At 54.6% G+C, this 14,154-nt stretch overlaps 3 protein-coding genes and 1 long non-coding RNA gene across 32 annotated transcripts in view; 2 read left to right on the forward strand and 2 right to left on the reverse strand.

The window, feature by feature from the left end:
- Positions 1 to 21: 21 nt before the first annotated feature.
- Positions 22 to 10,403, forward strand: Vwa7 (von Willebrand factor A domain containing 7). 3 transcript variants are annotated; one of them, XM_017317497.2, is made up of 17 exons: positions 22 to 429; positions 702 to 967; positions 1,355 to 1,636; positions 2,050 to 2,146; positions 2,700 to 2,810; positions 3,324 to 3,519; positions 3,633 to 3,802; positions 4,810 to 4,922; positions 5,173 to 5,289; positions 6,310 to 6,495; positions 7,027 to 7,159; positions 7,274 to 7,426; positions 7,512 to 7,604; positions 7,832 to 8,133; positions 8,205 to 8,344; positions 8,518 to 8,692; positions 8,797 to 10,368. In XM_017317497.2, the coding sequence occupies exons 2-17, from the start codon at positions 734 to 736 to the stop codon at positions 8,968 to 8,970; spliced, it is 2,676 nt and encodes an 891-aa protein (XP_017172986.1). In that variant the 5' UTR covers positions 22 to 429; positions 702 to 733; the 3' UTR covers positions 8,971 to 10,368. The 3 variants fall into 3 exon arrangements, with proteins under 3 accessions (XP_017172986.1, NP_613048.1, NP_001334276.1); NM_138582.1 differs by having other exon boundaries at positions 241 to 429; positions 719 to 967; positions 8,797 to 10,403; NM_001347347.1 differs by having other exon boundaries at positions 241 to 429; positions 719 to 967; positions 5,236 to 5,289; positions 8,797 to 10,403.
- On the reverse strand, positions 9,621 to 12,219 carry Sapcd1 (suppressor APC domain containing 1). Of its 3 annotated transcripts, none has more exons than NR_028258.1 (5): positions 11,459 to 11,678; positions 11,106 to 11,250; positions 10,356 to 10,448; positions 10,000 to 10,119; positions 9,621 to 9,809 (listed from the first exon to the last, which is right to left on the reverse strand). NR_028258.1 is itself a non-coding variant. In XM_030250145.1 (5 exons), exons 1-4 carry the CDS (start codon positions 11,570 to 11,572, stop codon positions 10,027 to 10,029), a joined length of 441 nt encoding a protein of 146 aa, XP_030106005.1. In that variant the 5' UTR covers positions 11,573 to 12,219; the 3' UTR covers positions 9,621 to 9,809; positions 10,000 to 10,026. The 3 variants fall into 3 exon arrangements, 2 of the variants coding, with proteins under 2 accessions (XP_030106005.1, NP_076382.3); XM_030250145.1 differs by having other exon boundaries at positions 11,106 to 11,246; positions 11,459 to 12,219; NM_023893.4 differs by having other exon boundaries at positions 9,621 to 10,119; positions 11,106 to 11,246.
- Gm52318 lies at positions 11,210 to 14,031 on the forward strand. 2 transcript variants are annotated; one of them, XR_003952415.1, is made up of 2 exons: positions 11,210 to 11,298; positions 13,461 to 14,031. It is a non-coding gene; the product is annotated as a predicted gene, 52318 (long non-coding RNA). The 2 variants fall into 2 exon arrangements; XR_003952416.1 differs by having other exon boundaries at positions 11,212 to 11,298; positions 13,555 to 14,031.
- The window catches only part of Msh5 (mutS homolog 5), an 18,393-nt gene continuing 16,505 nt past the window's right edge, over positions 12,267 to 14,154 (reverse strand). For 21 of the 24 annotated variants that reach the window (XR_003952095.1, NR_130640.1, NR_130641.1 and 18 more), the window contains 5 exons: positions 13,863 to 13,937; positions 13,540 to 13,683; positions 13,315 to 13,452; positions 12,858 to 12,931; positions 12,267 to 12,514 (listed from right to left, as the gene is read on the reverse strand). Coding sequence is in view for 18 of the 24 variants with exons in the window: in XM_030249532.1 (XP_030105392.1) it covers positions 12,403 to 12,514; positions 12,858 to 12,931; positions 13,315 to 13,452; positions 13,540 to 13,683; positions 13,863 to 13,937 (543 nt within the window). In the remaining 6 variants the exon portion in view is untranslated. Of the gene's footprint in view, positions 12,515 to 12,857; positions 12,932 to 13,314; positions 13,453 to 13,539; positions 13,938 to 14,154 lie in introns of those variants that run through there. The other 3 variants (XR_003952093.1, XR_003952096.1, XR_003952092.1) reach the window with 2 other exon arrangements.

Consider the following 14,154-nt stretch of genomic DNA (forward strand, 5'->3'; position numbering starts at 1 on the left):
TGTGTGGTGTGGGCAGGGGGCGTACAGAGGCCTGACCTAGGGCTTCCCAGGAGCAGCAGGAGAACTGCCGGCTCCTGCCTGGCCCTGGTCCTGGTGGGCAGCAGGATGCGTCTGCCTGGGTCTGTCTCTGGCACAGTGCCAGGCCTGAGTCACGGTGCTCTGCTGCCAGCTCCCCGCCTCCCCAGTTCACCTCACTGCACTGCACTGCGCTGTGCCTGCGGAGGCCTGCCCTGGGCCCGCCCCGGCTTTCGCTACATCTTGTGGCTCTGGGTTGGCACGAATGGAAGATGGCCAGGGGCTGCCTGTCCTCAATCCCCTTGCTAAGAGCCTCCCTCTCACTCTACTGAGGCCCAGTTAATTATAACTCTGACCTAAGTGCCCTGTGACGCCACACCCAGGCCAGCGCTGCCCAGGAGACCCAGCTTCCAGGTAGGAGAGGCCTGAGGAGACTTCTATCCGTGGGGCAGGGCCAGGGCTCAGTCTGGTGTAGGAAGAGAATCTTGAGAGGGTCCTCCGGGGCCTCCGATGGCAGCTGTGGGCTCCACTGGCCTGACAGGCCCTTAGTTTGTATGGGTTGCAGGCACAGGGAGGGGAGCCACCCTGGAGTATATGGGGCACCTGAAGCAAAGCAGGAAGTGGGCAATAGGTGCCATGGTGACAGCAGGCCTGCCCTGCAATTGGTGGCTTTTTTTTCCCTTGAGGTGCTTCTGTTCCCTAGGTCCATGCTTCAGCCATGCTCCCTGTGGAGGTACCCCTGTCCCACCTGGGCCCCCCAATACTGCTTCTGCTTCAGCTGCTGTTGCCCCCAACATCTGCCTTCTTTCCCAACATCTGGAGCCTTCTGGCTGCCCCTGGCTCTGTCACTCACCAAGACCTGACTGAGGAGGCTGCACTCAATGTCACCCTTGTGCTCTTTCTGGAGCAGCCACACCCAGGCCGACCACGCCTCCATGTAGAGGACTACAGGGTGAGCACCTTAGATTCACCTGGGGTTTCTCAGAGGATCCTTGTCACAAGGAGGCTCCACCTTTGACTTGCTCACTTCCACACTTGTCCCTCCTCAATTCTGGTCCTGAAATCCTGAGTCGCCAGTCTTGGGAAAGTCTGTACCAAAAGAGATGTGATGGCACACACCTGTAATCCCAGCACTTAAGGAGAATGGAAGTTAAAGGCCAGCATGGGCTGCATAGTGAGCGCCAGGCTAGCCGGGTCAGCCAGTCCAAATCTGCTGCTCCCCTGTGGGTCTCTTGGCCCACCATTCTATTCAGCCTTGAGTGCCAGTTGCTAGGGTACTTCAGGCAGTGGTAGCATCCAAACGACTTCTGGAGTTTCTTTCCCTAACCACTCTTGCTAGGGCCGGACCCTCCTCGCCGATGACATCTTTGCTGCCTACTTTGGACCTGGGTTTTCTTCCCGGCGGTTCAGGGCAGCTTTAGGAGAGGTGTCTCGTGCCAATGCAGCCCAAGACTTCCTGCCAGCTTTCAAGAGCAACCCCGACCTGCACTTCGATGCTGAACGGCTGGTCCAGGGGCGCACTCGCCTGGTGGGGGCCCTTCGGGAAACCCTGGTGGCTGCCAGAGCCCTCGAATATACATTGGCCCGCCAGCGCCTAGGGGCTGCACTTCATGCCCTGCAGGTGACTCTCAGGGCTTTTAACCTGCCTCCTCTTGCTTTGGGAGGAGGGTACACACCCCTCCTGAGCTGGCAGCACTTCCTCTGTCTGGCCAGGAGTAGCTACAAAGAAGGGAAGGAGAGAGGAAGACCTGGAGGTGGGGGTGTTAATTTATCCTAGAAAGCCTGTGGCTTAGACTCCAAGAAGGGCTGGGGTGTGTCCATTTGGGCAAAGCTCTTTCCTGGGCAATGAGAACAGAAGAAACAGGGGTACAGAAACAGGAGCAGCAGGGTGGAATTCTTTGTTTGGTGGGAACACCAAGTCAGGGCATATGGGCTGCACGACTGGGTGTTGGGCTCTGGGTGGCATATCAAGGTGTTGACCCTGACTAGATCAAATCAGTGCCTGTTGCCCCTTCCTTCTCTCCTGGGGACCAGGATTTCTATAGCCACAGCAACTGGGTGGAGCTGGGGGAGCGGCAGCCACACCCTCACCTCCTCTGGCCAAGGCAGGAGCTCTGGAGCCTGGCACAAGGTATGGCCATGATGCAGTTTGGAGGTAGGAAGGGACTCAGGGAGCTTCCTGTCCCCCGTGTCACCTTCTGCAGTCCCAGGATGGGACGATGCTTTATCCCTGCAGGGACTCTGAGGTCCTTGAGTAGCTAATGGCTACAAGAGTTCAGTGGCTTTCTCAGCCTTACACAGGAAAGCATCCAGGATCAGCTCAGACCTCACGCCAGTCTTGCCCGTGGCTTGTTCTATCCACCTGTGACAGCCCTGTGGCCTTCTCTTGAAGCCCCCCTCATGCTCCCAACTCACTGGGAGCTACGTCGTCCCATAGCAACTCACTATGGGATGGTAGCCTGCCTGTGGTTCACAGAGAGCAGAATCCCCAAAGAATTGGTACCCACACTTGTGGGTTGTGCACATCAGACATCCAAATGGTGACCCTGAGGTTTAGTGCAAAAAGCCTGGCCAAGGTGTCTGTGGCCTTTCCTATCTTTCCAGCTGAGAGGAGGATGTTAGGTAACCAGGGGTAAACCCAGCAGGTTGAGGCTTGGATTCCAGCCCCTGCCCTCTGTTCCCAGTGGGCGATCCTACATGCTCTGACTGTGAGGGGCTGAGCTGCCCTGGGAATATGCTGGACTCGACACTGCTCACCTCTGGCTACTTCGGAATGCATCCCCCCAAACCTCCAGGTACCAGATGCGAAGGCTCCCAGAAGGGACAGGAGAAAGTCACTTTCTTTGACTTTTTTTTTTAAGATTTATTTTATTTATATGAGTACACTGTAGCTGTCTTCAGACACACCAGAAGAGGGCATCAGATCCCATTACAGATGGTTGTGAACCACCATATGGTTGCTAGGAATTGAACTCAGGACCTCTGGAAGAGCATCTCTCCAGCCCCACTTTCTTTGACTTTAACACAAGATCCTGGTTGCATCTCCTTAGGAGAGGGTGGTGGGATAGAACCAGAATGGGTGGATGAAGGCTGAGGAGACATTGTCATTCTCTGTTGCCTGGGCAGTGTTGGGGAATGGATACAGAGAAAGACTCTGACCACTCTAGATGCACACAGAATGTCACTAAGTGCTGATGCTATCGTGCTGAGGGGTGGAAAAATCAAACCAGGTCAGAAAGGGTCCCCACAGTCTTTAGTAGGCACCGAGCCTTTGACTCTTACGTGCCAGATCTCTTCCCTTAATCTAGGGAAATGTAGCCATGGGGGCCATTTTGACCAGAGCAGCTCCCAGCCACCCCGGGGAGGCATCAACAAGGACAGCACATCCCCAAGTTTCTCCCCGCACCATAAGCTGCACCTCCAGGCTGCAGAAGTGGCACTCCTGGCCTCCATCGAGGCCTTCAGCCTCCTGCGAAGCCGCCTGGGCGACAAGGCTTTCTCCAGGTGGGTGGCCTCGTGGAGTCAGGTTCCCTGATGGGTCGGTGCTCCTGCCTGCGGGAACTGAGGCATTGGGGACGAATGCGGAAACTTCACTGCTCCTCTGACTTGAACCACAGGCTGCTGGACATCACCCCAGCTTCCAGCCTGAGCTTTGTCCTGGACACCACAGGCAGTATGGGCGAGGAAATCAACGCAGCCAAGATCCAGGCTCGCCGCATTGTGGAGCAGCGTCAAGGCAGCCCCATGGAGCCTGTTTTCTATATCCTAGTGCCCTTCCACGACCCAGGTAGCGGTGGTCTACAGGGATGATGGTGGGAAGGAGGGCCCAGGACAGAGGCTGGAGACCTCCCTCTGGTGAGGAGGTGGGCCTCAGGGCCATTCTACCTGTTGTCCTGAGTGAGCCTCTACTGGGTACCTGTGTCCATGTAGACAATAAGCTGCTTCTGCTATCTCTAAAATGGTAGGGGGCGGTTTCACAAGTCCAGTGCCTGCTTAGGCACCTGCCTCTGGCTTCCTTAGACTTCTGTGCTAATAGAATATGCCTTTTGGGTTCATTTTGTTTTAAACCATGGGTGGCTGTTTCGCTTTCATGTTGGTCTGCGTATGCACACGTATGAAGGACAGGAAAGGGTGTCAGATCCCCAGGAACCGGAGTTGGTGGTCCCGAGTCACCCAATATGGAGTGGAACTCAGGTCCTTGCCCCAGGGCAGCGACACTCTTACCTGCTGAGCCGGCTCCCCAGGCTGCTGCTGAGGTCAGAGATAAGATGAAGGTGTATGGGGAGGTTAGAGAGTACCACTCCTACATCTTCCCACTGAGCCCAAAGTCAGCTTACCTGGCCTGGCTCTACTGGTCTTACTGCACCCTTGGGCTGGCCATCTAATCCTTCTGTGCTATAGCCTCTATAAAACGGCCAGTGCGTGCATGCCTGGTTTAATCCTCCTGGATGGAGAACTCCTGCAGGGGGTAGTGTCTGATATTAAGTAGGGACTTAGTGTGTGCTTGTGGACACATGCGTCAATAACCTCATAGTACCGTGTCCGGGCGTTTACAAATGCAGGGCTCATTCAGTTCTCCCAAGGAGCCTCTCAGGTGAGTTCTATCCTTTTCTCTCATTACATTTTAAAGGTGAGGACTGGAGAAATGGTTCAGCAGCTAAGAGTACTTGCTACTCATGCAGAGGACCTGGGTTTTGGTGTTCCGTATTGGTATCCACCTCGGGGTAGAGGCTCACAGCTCCCTCATGGCCTCTATTCTCCTCATCCACCTGACCTTCCTTTCCTCTTGCCCAGGGTTTGGCCCCGTCTTTACAACCAGCGACCCGGACAGCTTTTGGCAGAAACTCAACGAGATCCATGCCTTGGGGGGTGGAGATGAGCCAGAGATGTGCCTGTCTGCCCTGGAGGTCTTGACTCTCCTTCCCTCTCCCGCCTCTCCCTTTCCCTCTTATCCTGCCCTTCCAGGCCCCGCCACCAGGGGGAGCCAAGAGCTAGCAAGGCTCCCTTCTCTTCCCCCAACCCCCTCACCATCCTCCCATCCTCTATCCTCGGTTCCATCAGCTTCCTTCCAGGGTCATGCTCCCTTGCGCTCTGCCCTCCCTGGCTCTACCCTGCTGCCCACCATTTTAAACATGAGCCTTTTTTTCTCCTGGCCAGCTAGCCCTGTTGCACACCCCTCCCCTCTCTGACATCTTTGTCTTCACTGATGCCTCACCCAAGGATGCTCTTCTTACCAACCGGGTGGAATCCCTGACTCGGGAGAGGCGCTGCAGGGTGAGCGCAGTGCTAGCAACCTGAGTATGGGAAAGAGAGCGGCCTCATGGGAGGTCACCCCCCTCCCCCGCCCCGCATCTTTAACAGAGTGGGAGGCCGTGCCCTTATTAAACGGATCCAATAAGCCATTCAGAGAACCCGTTGTGAGGGTCTCTGCAGTCACCAGGGTAGACAGAAACAAGTGAAGCAAGAAGGTTCAACATCTAGAATCTGACCCTGGGTGGTTTATTTTAGGCATTTTAAATATCCAGTGCAACTCTGGGGAAAGGTTTCCTGGTAACACTTGTCACAGTAAAGCTTTGCAAAGGACATGTGACTTCCTACTTAAGACTGGGAAACAATGCTCAAGATAAGGAAGGCCTAGGGAGGAAGAGTCTGAGATAAACCCCGAAGTCTGGAAGACTCGGTGAGGCCTGGCCCTACAGATAGCACAGAGCACAAGCTCTTAACTCCCACTTCCCCAGAGGATAGACATCTCTTCCGTTGAGGAGACAACCATTCATTCCCGGTATCTGCAGAGCTTATCTGTGAGCACAAGGACCTTTTCCCTCTGCATCAGGCAAACAAGGGCGGGCCTAGCTCTGTGGTGTCTAAATCTGATGCACTGGGTCTAATCCTTAGTACAACACACAAGAAGTAAATGCCAGTATGTATAAAGACAGAATTAAAACAAAGCCAGGAAATGAATCTCTGGGAAACTCCTTCCGAGGTGTGGTTAGAGCTCTCCCAAGGGCTGTTTCACTGGGAGGTCCCACCCACCACATCAGCATCAGCCAGGGGGCAGACAGCTCTAGAAAAAGTGGGGCAGAAGGACCTTCATTAACAATGCAGGCTGATTGGGAGGCAGAGGCAGTCAGATTTCTGAGTTCGAGGCCAGCCTGGTCTACAGAGTGAGTTCCAGGACAACCAGGGCTATACAGAGAAACCCTGTCTCGAAAAATCAAAAAAACAAAAAACAAAAAAACAATGCAGGCTGAGCTTCCTGGATACACCAAGCATTGGGTTGTCATTTGGCCACAGGTGACATTTCTAGTAACTGAAGACCCATCGAGGACTGGGGGTCGACGACGGCGAGAGGCCTTGTCTCCTCTGCGTTTTGAACCATATGAAGCAATAGCCCGGGCATCAGGGGGAGAGGTGATCTTCACCAAAGACCAGTACATCCAGGATGTGGCTGCCATTGTTGGGGAGAGCATGGCTGGTCTGGTGAGTGAGGGGAAGCTAGAGGGGGCCATGCCCTTAGCCAGAGCTGAGGTCTGAGGTGCTGTGTGCTTCTTCTCAAAGGAGGAGTTCTGACAGAAGTCAGGAAGGGACTCTTCTCTTCCCAGACATCCCTGGTTTCTTACCTTCCACCCTCTTTTCATGTCAATAACTGCACCCTGGCCTCTAGGGCTGCCATAGGAAATCAGTTGTTTGTTTGTTTGGTTGGTTTTTTAGTTTTGTTTTTGAGGCAGGGTCTCACTATGTAGTCCTGGCTAGCTTGGAATTCACTGTGTAGACCAGGCTGGCCTTGAACTCACAGAGATCTATCTATTCATCATCTTTGGAGGGGGAACAAGAAATGATGACGTCATTCTAAACCCCTCACCTCCAAGCACAGTCCCTGGTCCATGCAGGGCCCGCTGACATCCATCCTCCCTGTGGGAGGCAGTCTTCCCATGTCCCTCCTCTGCCTTTGCTTCCACCTCCCTCCATGCTTTCCCTCTTTCTCTCCTTTGGACCTGATCGTATCTCCAGGTGACTCTTCCCCTGGATCCCCCTGTCTTCACCCCTGGGGAGCCGTGTGTGTTTTCTGTGGACAGTCTGCTCTGGCAGGTCACAGTCCGGATGCACGGGGACATCAGTAGCTTCTGGATCAAGAGCCCTGCAGGTATTCTAATGTGGGGCTCAAGGCAGACAGAAGATTCAAGAGTGGAGAACAGGAGAAGGACTGTGCAGAGAGAAAAGAATTACTTCATGTGACAGTGTCTTGTTCCCATCCAAGGGGTGTCCCAGGGCCCAGAGGAGGGCATAGGTCCTCTGGGTCACACTCGTCGCTTTGGGCAATTCTGGACGGTGACCATGACTGACCCTCCTCGGACAGGGACTTGGGAGATCCAGGTAGCAGCTGCGGGAACCCCCCGGGTGAGAGTACAAGGTAAGGAGAAGGGTTCCTAGGCACAGCAGTGGTGAGCCGTGGTGGCCGTGGTCCTCACAAAGTCTAAGACTGCTTCCCCTCCCAGCCCAGACCTCTCTGGACTTCCTCTTTCATTTCGGTATCTCTGTGGAGGATGGACCCCACCCTGGCCTCTACCCCCTGACTCAGCCAGTTGCAGGTAGTACTATTCCCTGACCTCTGCCCCCTTGGTCTGCTGCAGTGTAACTGTGTGTAAATGAACACATGTGTGCCTTGTTTGATGAGTAAAGCATGCTAGGGAGAGTCCAGCTTCATGGGCCTCACGTGGTGCACTCCTATGACCCTGCCCAGCTGAGACCAGACATTCCTTTTACCCTGCACCTCCAACAGTTTCATGCAGACCAACTCCTTTCCCTCTCACCTCAGGTCTCCAGACCCAGCTGCTGGTAGAAGTGACAGGGCTCACCTCTAGACAGAAGCTTGTGGGTGGCCAGCCACAGTTTTCCCATGTTGTCCTTCGAAGGGTCCCAGAGGGCACTCAGCTGGGCCGGGTGTCCTTGGAGCCCGTGGGACCCCCCGTTCGAGGCCTCCTTGCTGCCTCTCTACCACCCACACTGCTGTCAGTCTCTTCTCCCTTCTCCCTGGAGCTGGTCGGCCAGGGTGGAGGGGGAGAGAGCCTGCGGAGGACTGCGCCCCAGCCTTGCAGTGTGGCCCCCGTGCTTCTGGAGGTGAGGAGAAGTGTGGCCAGGGCTGGGGAGGTTAGAACCAGCTGTTCTGACCCGCCCTTCCTTCCCTGCAGCTGAGTGGCCCTCCAGATTTCTTGACTCCGGGCAGCAAGGCCCCTCTCAGCCTCCACATCGTCAGCTTCTCTGGCCCCCAGGATCTTGATCTTAGGACATCGGTGAACCCTAGCTTCTCCCTCACCTCCAACCTCTCCAGGTGAGTCTTTTGTGAACCTCTGCTTGGGTTCTGGCTCTACCCAGTCAGTTCTACAGGGGCTGGGGCTCAAGGACTTGACCCTTAGCCCTCAATCCTGTCCTATGATTGGCTTCACCCCTTGGCTGGGACCTACCAGGGACCTTCTGTCTGATCTGAGGTTGTCCACTCTTCAGGGCTCGCCTGGGACTGAATGAGTCTGCCTGGGGACGCCTGTGGCTAGAGGTCCCAGATTCAGCAGCCCCTGACAGTGTGGTGATGGTGACTGTGACTGCAGCAGGTCAGGGAGCCAGCCAGGTGCCCCCAACCCATGCCTTCCTCCGGCTGCTGGTGCTGGCCCAGTCCTCGAAGGTAAGGTGCTTCCTCACCCCCTCGGCAGCGGGGGGGGGGGGGGGGGCGGGGATGTGGGGGGAGTGGAGGCTCAGCACTCTTCACCTTCTCCCTCCTCTCCACAGGACCAGCTGGACGGCCCTGCCCACTCTGCTGCCCCTGTGCTGCCCCCGGTCAGCCCTGCCTTGCTTCCTTCCACTTTGGTGACTCAGGGCAGAGCTGGGGGAGGGATGGCAGGCAAAGCCTGGTGGGGAACAGTTGGAGGGGTGCTGTTCCTGCTAGGCTGCACTTCCTGGTAACACAGGAACAGGACATCAAGCCCCATTTTCAGTCTGCCCTATGGGTGGGATGGTCACGTGGATTCAGGGCCCTGCCCTGCCTACCTGGTTTGGGGATTTTTCTTCCATCACATTTGTCCCTCCTCTTTCTTTCTTTCTTTCTTTCTTTCTTTCTTTCTTTCTTTCTTTCTTTCTTTCTTTCTAGATTTATTTATTTATTATATGTAAGTGCACTGTGGCTGTCTTCAGACACACCAGAAGAGGGGGGCATCAGATCTCATTACAGATGGTTATGAGCAACCATGTGGTTGCTGGGAATTGAACTCATGACCTTTGGAAGAGCAGTCAGGTCCCTTTATCTTTCTTTAGACCAGGCTGGCCTCACAGAGATCTACTTGCCTCTGTGTGTCTTCCTACTGCTGGAATCAAAGGCATGCACCACCGCTGCCCGGCTCCCTTATCTTTCTAAAATGAGTAGATTGGCATAACCAGGTGGTACCTACCTGTCGCCCCTGTAACAGGGAGGACTGCTGCTGTGAGTTCAAGGCCAGCCTGAGCTATGAGACCCTAGCTCAAAATCCACATCAACCAAAACCAGAAGATTGGGATGGAGGGTGATGGGTTTCCCTTGGGGTGCTTTTCCTAACCCCAACAGGAGCCAAACCAAAGGCTTTTTTTTTTTTTTTTTTAATAAGGAAGCTGCTGTTTATTCCAGAAGCAGAGCAGGACACAGGGCACAGAGCAGCACACAGGGCACCAGATGGTGCAGTTTTCACTCTAAGTTCCAGGGCAGCTGCTTTAGCTTAGTTTTGCTTCAGCTGAAGGCGAGTCTCAGTGATCACGCCTTCTCACCGGATACACTGGGGAAAGACGGTTGTTGTGCACGATGAAGGGGAGAGCGAGGGCAAGGGGCATGGAGAAGGAGCTGTGGACACTTTGTACCAAGCTGTCTGAATTTCTCAGCCTGGAGCCCCCTGGCTGCTGAGTTAAGATGAAATCGGGGTGGGGAGGGGCAGGAGTATTCTGACTCCAACCCCACCCCTTACTCACCAGTGCAGGGAGGGGAGGGTCTCCTGTCTACACAAGGGTAGGCCCCTTTGGCCCTGGGGGAGCCTGGCTGACCACCTCTCCCGTGGACTGGGTGACTCCTTTCCGATGCTTTGACAACTCCTAAAAGAGAGAGAATCCGCCCTGCCCTGCACCGTCCCCCACCCTGTGGGTTTGTCAGCCAGGGCTCAACCCCTGTCAGTTCACCCATTGCCACCAGAAGTTCTCTTGCCCTGACATTCCCTCCTGGTCCTGGACTGTGTGGGAGTCAGCCAGTGCATATGGACGAGGCTAAATCAGTACGACTCCAAAAGCCCCGTCCGTCCCCGAAGTCTAGAAATTAAAACTAATAAACTCACCTTGTGAATCAGACTGTGCAGACAAGCATTCACCTTTTGAATCCGGGTTAGCAGAGGGGCATCAGTCTCTGAATGCAAGTCCATCAGAAAGTCCTAGGCAGGGTTGGAGGGTGACCGAGTGCTGGAGACAGGTCCTCCTGCCACTTCCTCACCACGGGCCACTCTTCTCATCAGATTCCCTTCTCCCAGAACCCTTCCAGACAGATGGAAAGGCCAGCCCTCTCTCTCCACCTCCATCTTTTTTTTTTTTTGGTTTTTGGAGACAGGGTTTCTCTGTAGCCCTGGCTGTCCTGGAACTCACTCTGTAGACCAGGCTGGCCTCGAACTCAGAAATCTGCCTGCCTCTGCCTCCCAAGTGCCGGGATTAAAGGCGTGGGCCACCACTCCACCTCCATCTCTTAAAATTGCAGTCAGTTCCTTTCAAACTACCTGGAACCCCACCCCCACCCTGGAACCCCACCCCCACTCCTGTTCCTTATGGGTCTTCTCCCCCCCCCCCCCCCCCCGCCCAGTGAGAGACACCCAGGCCACTCTCTGATTCTCTGTGGGGTGCTCAGATGGAGTCCCTCTGAATGGAATGCAGACCACTTCTTCCAGCACAATGAACACTGGTGGCTGTCCTGTCATTTCCAATGCTATTCCAGTTCATGTGCCCTGCCCGTTAACCCTCCCCTTCCCAGAGCAGCCTTTGAGGTCCACGTGCTCCCTGCTTCTCCCTCCCCAGCCCGTGCACAGATGGCTGCCCCCTACCTCGCCAAGGGCCCCCAGCTGCAGCTGCCGTTGCTGGGTCTCCCTCAGCCGGTCTGCGAACCAGGCCTGGCCATGCTCCAGCAGCTCCAGGCCCTGCCACAGAGCATCTTGTTCCCTCTCCAGAGCCTGCATCATCTGCAGCTGGCTTAGAGGAGACACAGGCCAAAACGACTCACTCCCAGCAGGACCCTAGGTATGGCAATCTCCTCTAAAGGGCTCACTATCTGATCACTAAGGATTTGAATAACAAAGGAATACAGAGGGAAAGTCTGTGGGTCCTCAGTTGAGAGGAAATATATGCAGGGTACATCATGGGAGGGGATGTCCCAAGACTGAGTTGGTCTCGCACTCACCCAGAGGAAGAAGTTCTGGGCTCCTGGGTCTTGGCGGCTTGTCCCCAGTGGTAGCAGCAGAACAGTGTAGGGCGCTTGCACCAGGGGTGGCCCACCAGGACCTGGGCTCTCCATGGCTCTAAAGTAGGAAGGGCGGAGCCGGGGCTGGTCCCTCCCCAACCCATCTTCTACCCATCCTGCCTTGTCTTTCAGCCTGTGAGGCCAGGATAATTCTTAAGGCAACAGATAGCTTCCCTTAAACTGTGTGTCAACCTTCATTTTTGTTTTTGTGGTTTTTGTTTTGTATAGTCTGTTGGAAGTAGCTTGTCCTCATTGAGTCCCAAGGACAGAATCTAAATTTATTTAAAGTTTTATTTAGAGTCAGGGTCTCCCTGTGTAGCCTAGCTAGCCTGGAACTCACTATATAGACCAGGCTGGCCTCAAACTCAGAGCTCCACCTGCCTTTGTCTTCCCAGTGGTAGAATTAAAGGTCTGCACCATCGTACCTGCATTTATTTATTTATACCACCATTCCTGACTAAATGTAATTATCTACTTGTTAGTTTATGTGTATGTGTGTGTCCATGAGCTTATGTGTATTCCATGTGTCCCAGAGCCCCTGAGACTAGAAGAGGGTGTAAGATCCCTTGGAACTGGAGTGACACACAGATGTGACCCACCATGTGGTTCTTGGAACCAAAGCCACTTTCTCTGCAAGAGCAGTCAGTGCCTCTAATCACTGAGCATCTGCCCAGCCCAACTGTCACTATATTTGAGTGACTTCCCCCTGTCCCAGCTGATGTCCTGTTGGGTGACCTAAGGAAACACCTTGATCTAAAATAAGCTTTATTCCTAGCACAAGACACAATGTGCAAACTGAGAACTCTGCAGTAAGGGAAAAAAAAAAACCCGAAAAGGCATGGTAGGCCCCGGGGCTCAGGTAGCTGGGAGGCGAGGGAGGACTCTCAGAGGATGGTGGGAGCAGCGGGCAGCACTTCCTGACTAATGAAAATGTCCAGGTCCAGGGTGGGATCCTCCAAGTCCAGTTTTAGAAACGTATCCACCAGTGCCTGGCAGCTGCAGGAGAGACAGAACAGTGTGGCTGCTGGGTCGCCAACTCCCTATGCAGACAGAGGGGAGGGTCTGTGCGGGAAACTGCAGCCTTGGAGAGCCAAGCGTTTCAAAAGCAGCCATGGATACTGAGTTGGTTTTGTTTGTCGTTTTCTGACAAGGTCTTGCTATGTAGCTCAGGCTGGCCTTGAACACCAGGCTTACAGGCACGTGCCCGTGCCACACCTGACTTGGTGAGGAGAAGGAGGAGGAGGAGGAGGAGGAAGAGAGCACGGGGCTGCAGAAAGATGGCTGGGGCCAGGTGAGGGAGAACACAGGAGCTGTGGGGAGCATGGCAGGCCCCACTCACTTTTCCATTTGGTTCCTCCTCAGAAGCTCATTCGTGGCCTTGATGGGTTTCCCACTGCGGATCAAGTCTGAGACCTAGCACAGAGGCACAGGGAGGATGGGGTGAGGACGTTAGGGAAGAGGGGAAATGAGGGTCAGAAGTCCTGTGGGCCTACAAGTCCAGAGTTTCAAGAGGAACAGGAAAGAGGGTGCAGAGATGCCTCAGCAGCTAAGAGCACTGACTGCTCTCTCAGAGAACCTGGGTTCAATTCCCAGCACCCACTGGCAGCTCACAAACCATCTGTAACTCCAGTGTCCTGAGATTGATGTCATTTTCTGACCTCCACAGACACCAGGCACATGTGGTGTATTTATATAAATTCAAGGAAAACACTCATATGCATAAGATAAGTCAATCTTAAACTTAGCAAGAGGAGCAGTGTACTTGAGGGGGCCCGAGGTGGGGTGGTGCTCATTACCTCTTTGCCACGAGCAATGAGTGGGTCAGGAAGCCCAGCCTGGGCCGCTGTGTGGGAGGCGTGGCTGGCACTGGCGACGCCTTGGCAAAGCTGGTAGAAGAAGACAAGGTCTTCCCCATCCTCACAAGTCTCCATGGTCTGTAAAGAGAACAAACAAGGACCCTGTGCCTTCAGTGCCCTGGGGCTGAGAAGAGGGAAAGGCCATGGGCAGAGTGACTTCCTCACCAAATACTGCACCAGGGGTCCTTGCGGCAGCAGCTGCAGCTGAACAAGGCTCAGGAAGTTGGTGGCTACAAAGACGTGGGGGCAGCTGGGTCCCAGTGCTAGCCAGTGACGGAGCACAGCAGCCAGAAGTGCCAGGCCATCCACCTGTCAAAGGGCAGAGGTGAGAGGGCAGAGCCAGGACAGCTGTGTCCTTCTGTAGCTGTCATGGCTTCTCCTCCCCTCTGTGCACGCATCCCCCTTTCTTCCCTGAGGTCAGTCTCCTGCTCCCGTTTCTCATTTTCCTCCATCCCCCCTCCTTAGCATCTCTTCATTTTCCTCCGCACCGAGTTGGTCCCCTTCCCGAATTCATCGATCAGGACCAGCGAGTGCTCTGTGGCATTGTTCACTGCTTTCGCCACCTGCTGGGCATGAAGGGGACAAGGGAGCTTCCTTAGCGGTCAGGGCTGTGATGTGTCATCATGAATAAACTCCTTACATGTGTCTACCCCTAAACCGCAACCTTTTTAATAGCGATGCTCTTATATGCCCGGCCTTCCCCTGCCAGCTGAGAGGTCACACAAAGGAGCCTCAAGAACTGTGGATGGTGTTGCAGCCTCCAGACTCTGACCTCAGTGC

This window comes from Mus musculus, chromosome 17 (assembly GCF_000001635.26).
Source record: "Mus musculus strain C57BL/6J chromosome 17, GRCm38.p6 C57BL/6J".
NCBI lineage: Eukaryota > Metazoa > Chordata > Mammalia > Rodentia > Muridae > Mus > Mus musculus.